General features: G+C 41.9%; 1 protein-coding gene across 1 annotated transcript; it reads left to right on the plus strand.

Moving 5' to 3' along the window:
• The first annotated feature begins 1,934 nt into the window (after nucleotides 1-1,934).
• On the plus strand, nucleotides 1,935-7,663 carry npas4l (neuronal PAS domain protein 4 like). The gene is made up of 10 exons (XM_044046237.1): nucleotides 1,935-1,976; nucleotides 2,153-2,282; nucleotides 3,738-3,901; nucleotides 4,067-4,212; nucleotides 4,307-4,406; nucleotides 4,605-4,872; nucleotides 4,961-5,070; nucleotides 5,300-5,429; nucleotides 5,533-6,722; nucleotides 6,828-7,663. Exons 2-10 carry the CDS (start codon nucleotides 2,173-2,175, stop codon nucleotides 6,854-6,856), a joined length of 2,247 nt encoding a protein of 748 aa, XP_043902172.1. The 5' UTR covers nucleotides 1,935-1,976; nucleotides 2,153-2,172; the 3' UTR covers nucleotides 6,857-7,663.
• The last annotated feature ends 268 nt before the right edge of the window (nucleotides 7,664-7,931 follow it).

The raw sequence follows: 7,931 nt of genomic DNA on the forward strand, positions 1-7,931 counted from the left end.
GATTTCCATGAAAGTATTGGTGAATCATCACAATGACAATGACTACAAGAGATTGAACCCCTTCTTCATCTAAATGTGAAGTTTCTAGTTTGGCTGAATCTTGTTTTGTGATGCCTGTAATCTATTCATGTGCTACAGGAGCTAATTTTGTGTGAGTGACTGAGTCGCTCGGCTTCAGTGCGTCACGTTAGCAAACCTGGAGCTTCGTTCCCTTCCAGCAGGGGTTTAATTGAGTGACTAATACAGTTACGCTGTTAAAGCCTTTTGAAGACGAGCTGCTGTCGCTGACTGCCTCCCCGGCCTCCTGAGAACTGAAGCAATGAAGCATCACGCTGCTGTTCTGCTTACACTTGTGTGACAATGATATTGCAAACTAAACTCACAAAGATTTTAACTTCCATGTCATTATTATGTGGCATACTTCTCATTTACACACAGCAGGATGTCAGATGTGTAGAACTTGAGTCTTTCTGTTTTCTGCTCTTTCTCAACACCTTTAATTACAAGTTACATTTAGGATAAGAACACAACACAGTGTTAAATAAGTAACCTTCTTCCCTTGAGGGAATATGCAGACACTCAGTGTGTAGTTGTGTCTGTTTTATGTTTATGACTTGTTAATTGTTGAGATTTCCCGTCTGCAGTCTTGTATAAAGTACCTAAAAGTTTTCCAGCAGAAGTTGAAGTCATTTTTTGTTATGATATAACTTAAGTAAAAGTATATGACCTTTACTATACTTAAGTATCAAAGGTCATTTTCTGATATAAGCTGTACTTAAGTTTTAGAAGTAAAAGTATTGATAAAGTGAGAAGTTAGGATTGAGCCATGGTGGCTCAGAGGAGGGATGAGTTGTCTTTCAACTGGAAGGTTGTGGGTTCAATTTCTGGCTCTGTGTCCTAGAGCAAGACACTTAACCCCATGTTGCAGCGTGTGAATGGGCATGAAAGATGTGTGAATGAGTGAATGGTAAAACTAAAGTGTGAAGCAGCTCATCATGACTAAAAAAAACTCAGACCATTAAATACAAACCATTACCAACTCTTCTTCTTCTGATTTTATTTGGTAGTAACGAGTAACAAAGATACTTAGAGGAAATCTAGTTGAGTAAAAGTTGCTGGAAATATAAATAACAAAGTATTTGTACTTCTGCTTCATGATTTAATCCCAGAATCCACAAACCACATGGATTTACACTGAACATTAAAACACATAACTGGTTAATGTTATAGCAGAGCAGTGCATGTCTGTGTCCATTTTTAAAATAAGTTCATTATTAGTAAGGATGGGAATCAGTATCGGTCTGATACTGGTCAAAATCACTAGATCACGGATTTTAACTGAGTCATGTTTGGGCTGTTTATGTCTTCTTTTTTGGGAGAACAAATATTTGTTACACAGTTGTGTCTTTGTGTCTAAAATGACTGTATCCGACTAATATCAGTATCAGTAGATACTCGAGTATCGGAGTTATTATCCCTGATCATTAACAATCTATCTGTAATCATTTATTTTTTTGTGACAAAGTCAAAAACACACTGATCAACCACATCTTTGAAACCACGTTGATGATCGTGTAGTTCGGTGTTTAATACATAAAGTGGGGAAAGTTTTCAAAATCCACTTAAACAGTGCTGATTTAATCAACAAACAACTCTAAATGTTTATTTTATCTCACAAATGTCTCTAATTCCTTCTCCCCCAAACACATAAACAGCCTAAATACGATCTGCATCTCATCACTGGGTTATTTTTGGGTCTCACTTCACTAAATATAAACCTCCTCCGTCGTTTGTCATCGCTGCTGCACAACATGTAACATTATCCCGTTCTGCGTGTTTCTGTTTTCCTTTTTTTTTCCCCCGCTCCGTGTTTCTTGCCACCGGCTGAGTTGGAGAAGAGGTGTCGGATTGTAGGCTATAAAAGGAAGGACGCTCACGAGGGGCTGACACTCAGCCACAGACTGGCGTCTGCACAGGTACAACTTGAACACTGACTTTCTTTGACTTTTGCTCCAACAGTGATTTTAAGGGGAAAGTGTGGCTTTGAACTTCTTGTTGTTTCTCCGCTGAAACGGATATGGAACTACGCCTTTGCATCCTTGTCTGTTTATTCTTTTATTTCATTTTGACATGTCTGTATTTGACACCTCAGGTGGCTCCTCCAGCGTCGAGATGACTCAATGGTGCAACTCCTGCAGATGTCACGTCAGGTCTCCGTGCGTCTTTCATCACTTGCCCCAGGAGCAGGAGCACGAGCCCCGCGCTGTGTGCAGAAGGATGAGGTCAGTCAAACTCCTCTTTTCCTCACGTCCTCTAGTGGCCGCAGCTCACACTCATCATAAAAACCATCATTTTAATAATACTTGTGGACATTCACTTAGAATTAAATCTTGATCTGACATTTGTAAAACATCCTAAAAAAGATCAGTTTTGAACATACTTGGATTCAGCCTCACACAAACTGGGCAGCCATAACATTAAAACAGAGTTTCAGAGTATAGTATATATTCTTATGTGTAAAATAAACTTGAATGAACTGAATGAACATGTTTATTTCTGGGAAAGACAACACCTCGTGTATCCTCGTGTTCCTCAACTCTATGCCACTAAAATACAACAAAGATCATGTAAAGTTGTGCTCATGTTACAACTTACACACTGTATGCTCATGTTGTAACATGTATTGATATTGATATGATGTACAGTACATACATGTACATTCCCTGTATTATTGCGACCTTATGCAACCTCTAAAAAGGTTCTTAAACTTAAGTGCAAAAAATATACACTCATTAAAAACAGCTATTAATACCAGTAAAATGCCAGTTTTTCAACCCTTTCCATATAATACTTGATGATAAGATTTACTTTGTTGAGATAAAACAGCCAGGGATATGTCACTGATTGATTTTAATTATTAATTATTATTATTTGGGTAGGATTATTATTATTATTTACTCCATCTCAGCGCCTTAAGTGCCAAAAATATCCTGTCTTTATAAACAGCAAGAAGACAACAGTTATGGAACCCATGATTTTATGTTCTAATGACAGGGTGATGGATAAAATGTGTTTCAGCGGTGACTCGTACATAAGGTGAAGAACACCATTTTACACAGTGTATTTTAAATGTCACAAAAAAATATGCACACACATTAACACAGACACAATTAGAAAGAGATGAAACACTGCTAAAATGATTCTAAGGTTGCATGACGGTTAACACAGATTCCTGGTTTTAATGTCATGGCCGATTGGTGTAATTCTGCTTTTGTGACACGCTGTGTGTCCTTGTGTTGAGGGCCACCCTCAGCACTCTGAGGACACCCACTGTAAAAAAGGCAATGAAAGGAGCAGCAGAGGCCCAGCCTCCATTCTGAGTGCGACGCCCACGCTGAAGTCCTGGCAGCTATAAAAACCCCCAGGCTGTGCATGGGCCCTAACAGATAACTGATCACACAAACCGCTGAGGGGGCCCTTATTTCCACTGCAGACACAGCAAATTCTCACATCAGTGGTTTCCCTAGGAACCCTTCGATATTCAAAGTCTGCTTCAGCTGAGTTGTGAAAAAGGGAGTAGATCAGCTCAAGCAAACTATTCTTCTTGACACTTTCCTCGTGGAGGAGACAGACCGAAGGCAGATTGACATGAAAGCGAGGCAGCAGTGACAACTCTCAGATTTTGTTCTCTCGGTTTCCTTACAAACTTGAAACTCAGTGGCCATGGTCTCTCACAGATCCACCAAGGGAGCATCCAAAGCCCGACGGGACCACATCAACCATGAAATCAGGAATATGCGAGCTCTGTTGCCCATCACTGAGTCGGACCGAGAGCGTCTGTCCTACCTGCACTCCATGGCAGCCATCTGCACCTACATCAGAAAGTCTATTCTTCTGCAGGGTAAGTGTGAAAATGTAAGTTACACTTGGCTTTCAGCGTTCGGTGTGCATCAAACAAAGTGGGACTTGGTTAGCTGGAGGGGAATGTATTAAAGTTAAAGATGAAACAACCTGCAGAGATGCTTACAGTGCAAGCAAAGCTTTAACTTGCTCTGTCTTCTGTTAGGAATTTCAGCTGGGGAGAGACCACACTGTTCTCTGCCATACCAGGCTTTTCTTCAAGCTCTGCATGGTTTCATCGTGGTCACCACTACCCAGGGGAGGCTGGTCTATGTGTCTGAAAATGTAGCTGAATACCTTGGTCTGTCCATGGTGAGTTTTTTTTTTTTGATTCAATACTTGGAGCAGCTTTAGTGCTGAATTATTACAGTTGGGGCTTTTGAGCTAAAACGTATCACTTTAACAGATCGATGTTCTTCAAGGAGATTCTTTCTATGATGTGGTGGAACACTCTGACATCGATACTGTGAAATCAAACCTGGCCATCGAAAACAACTCATCCTCAGGTAATCCAACCCTTACCAAAGACTTAAAAGGTTGCATGTGTCACATTTTAAATAGTTTGTAAACCTGTGTATCATTACCATCACCTTTTCTTGTGTAACTCAATTCCACTTCCACCACATGCTGAAATAAAATATAATAATGAAACTGGTAAAAAAAAAAAATATAGTAACCAAAAATATCTATTTTTCCTCCTTCAGAGAGGAGCTTTATATGCTGTATGCAAACCTCCAAGGCCTTCAAGCTGCAACACGGCAGCTGTTGCTCGATGCTGGTGAGGGGCAGATTCTTGTTCTTCCCTGAGCCTTGTCCGTCGTCCTCCTCAGCAGCGTCTCTCACCCCACAGCCACTCTTTGTGGCGCTGTGCACCCCCACAGTGAACCGCCTCAGGAGCTGTGACTCCCACTTCTGCCACAGCTTCACCAGCATCCACAGACTTGATATGACCTTCACTCAGCTGTCAGACAGGTACAGTGCACCGATCGCTTCCTTCTTTAAACAGATCCAGCTGCTCTCACAACTGTTCCCTTCAACCATCTGTGTCTTTGTTTTTCAGCGTGTCGTACTATCTGGGGTATTCGGCGTCTGAAATGACGGGTCGATCGTGGTACGGCCTCATTCACCCTGATGACCTTTCATCGAGTGCAGATTCTCACAGAAGTTTAAGTAAGTGTTCAGTCCACACTGTTTCACCTGAATACAAAACAGTGCACGACCTTGATAAACATTTCCTGGAAGTTTAACTTTCAGATTTTGATGCCTATTAATCACTGAAGTTGTGGGAACTCTTGTAATTTCCTTAATGTTTTAACTGTTGGCCCAACTGCTCCATATGGCCAGAAAAACATGTGCCTTTATAATAACCATAATTATATCTCCTTTGCGTCTGCTCCAGTGGACACAGATGAAGATTTCCAGGTACAGATGGTGCTGAGACTCCAGTGTGAGGATCTGTCATGGACTTGGCTTTACATCCAAGCTAACAAGGACCTGCAGGGCATTAGCTGCATGAACTACATCATCAGGTAAGACAAACTCACTGCAGACAAAGGTTTAAAAAAACAAACCATTAAGCTTTTTTTAAGCTTAAAAACACTGACTTTAACACATTTCCTTTCTGTTCTGAAGTGAAACAGAGGCCAGATTTCTGCAGAAGCAAGTTGGCAGTGACGCCTTCAGGCCATCGTCCATGGCAGACACCTGCAATGCTGCAGGTCAACAGGACCCCCAAACTCAGACCTACAATAACAACAAATGTTTTAAAAGGCAAAGGACGCCAGAGAGCCAGAGTGAGGAGCCAGGTCCCAGAAGGAGGAGGGAGTCAGAGTATGAATTGTGTATCTACTCCCAAGACGAGCACTCACCTGTTCCCTCAGGTGAAAGCCCTGCTCTCTTCACTCTTCCTTACAGCCCGGACTCCTCCAGCTCCCCTCTGCAACAGGAGGAGCTCAGCCATGACCTCCTGAGGGATATGCATGAATTCAAAGATCAGCTGCTCTCCTCCCCTGAGGCCTCACCTTCCTACTACTCCTACACAGACGCCGTGTTTACCTATCACCAAACAAACCCCATCTCCCCCCCTGCAGCTCCTGAGCACACGTTTGACCAGGGATCCTTTAATGCTCACTCTCCATTCGCCTCAACGTCCCCTACCTATGGTTTCCAGCCTTGTACATCTGATACTCAATTAGTTCCAGACTGCCTGTCTGCATCCAACATGTGTGAGACCGCGGTGGACCGTGCGCTGCATCAAGATGATTTCAGCCTCCTAGAGCAGCCAGAGGGGGGCAGCCTCGGCCAAGAGCATCACGTGCCCCAACATCTGCCGCCTCTACTTTCCGGTCTTCTTACCCCCAACCAGTCTCCGCCATCCACAGAGTCTAATCACTACAATGAGATGGAGCAGGCAGAGATCAGTATTCTGGCAGCACAGATCTCCTCCCTGACGAGAAGCTTTGACATGTATCACAACCAGAACGACTGGCCTCATCAGTCTCCTCTTAATGCTGACCCGTCTCCTCAGTGTGAGCTGGTCCTTGATGACTGTGTGTTTGACAGCATCCTAAAAGACCTGGACATGGTGGCGAGAAAAAGCACGGTCGTGTCGTGCAGCTTGTGTCAGCAGACTTCAGCGTGTAGATGTGGGCTCCACCATTTGGAGCAGGAGCTCCTCGGTCTTCACGCGGCCAACGCAGAGGACACACTGTCCACAGAGCAGCTCGCTGACATGGATCCCTTCAGTTTGCAGATGGGACACCGTGACCAAAACACTGGGTTGCATCAACTCAACCACTACATGCAGAGCAACCTTCAGCTAGGTAATGTCTCCCAAACAACGGCCACATTCAGAATACCCTCCATTTATCTGTAAAGGTTATGGATATTTTCAAATTTGAATAATATTATTTTCTGTCTCCTCGCAGATGGACTTGCTAAAGAAAACCTGTGCTGAAATAAGTCTGTGACTTACTGTTCAACCAGATGTATGACATATTGTCAGAACAATGTTCCTTCGCTGGACTCAAAGAAGAACATTTCAAAAGACGTCTTTGTTTCCCCCAAAGTACTTGTTTTTGAATGCAGAAAAGAAAACAAGTGGATTGTGTTCTCTAGAAGGCTTTAGCTTTGCCTTTGTTGCTCTACACTGCTGTCAACTATGCTTAATGTCTTACTGAAAAGGGTACTTTTTCTGACATGCTTAAATGAAGGTATATATTCTTTTCTAATACGAAAACCACAGAAACCACAGTTTACCATTGAGCACTTTATCATGATTTGCCACTAGAACTCTATAAACGAGACGTGCTGTTTGAAGCAATATTGCGTGGATTTCAAAGCGAGTGGATGAGCTCCAACACTTGGAAGAGTTCTTATAACAAAGTACTTGTTAAAGGTGCCTTAAAAACAAATGTTCCTATTTGTAAATCAGCTCATGTTTTTCTAGGCGATCTCAGTCCTTAAGAGCTGATATGAATAATAATAAAAGAAAATAACACCAGCCAGCCAGCGAGCTATGAGATAATATTGTGTGTGTTCAACTACCTCCTCCACTACAGTGGTACAATGAAGTACATTCCATATCTGGATTTCAGGAATTCATTTTATTCATTGAAATAAAATGAATCTTACTTCTTTCTGGATATTAGATTTCCATGGTACTGATGTGTACATTTCTGAATGTTGTTGTTGTTATGTTTTTGTGATATTCCTGTAATTTGCTGTAAATGTTTGAAACTTAAAAATAAATAAATAAATGAATGAATCAATCAATAACCCATCCGGCTCATCTCTTCCACAATCTAATTGCATAAATATAATATGCAGCACTTTAAGCGTCAAGTCCGTTCGTGTTTTTGTTTTGCTTAGTTCAGTTCTTGTGTTAGTTTAGGTTTAAAGTCGTTAAGTTCATGCCACTTTTGGTGTGGGTTTGATTTTCACTTCCCCTTTTATTTTGGTAAATGTCATGTCTTCCTGATGTGTAGTTTCCTCAGTTGTTTTGACACATCTCTCCTAATTCCCTCATGCAT

This window comes from Solea senegalensis, linkage group LG15 (genome assembly GCF_019176455.1).
Source record: "Solea senegalensis isolate Sse05_10M linkage group LG15, IFAPA_SoseM_1, whole genome shotgun sequence".
Classification (NCBI taxonomy): domain Eukaryota; kingdom Metazoa; phylum Chordata; class Actinopteri; order Pleuronectiformes; family Soleidae; genus Solea; species Solea senegalensis.

What these genes read in the sequence shown, in the direction of transcription:
- npas4l (XM_044046237.1), top strand. Translation starts at nt 2,173, where the DNA reads ATGACTCAATGGTGCAACTCCTGCAGATGTCACGTCAGGTCTCCGTGC. An exon ending in CGAAAACAACTCATCCTCAG is followed by an intron (nt 4,407 to 4,604) that starts GTAATCCAACCC and finishes TTCCTCCTTCAG; the next exon opens with AGAGGAGCTTTATATGCTGT. An exon ending in TGCATGAACTACATCATCAG is followed by an intron (nt 5,430 to 5,532) that starts GTAAGACAAACT and finishes TCTGTTCTGAAG; the next exon opens with TGAAACAGAGGCCAGATTTC.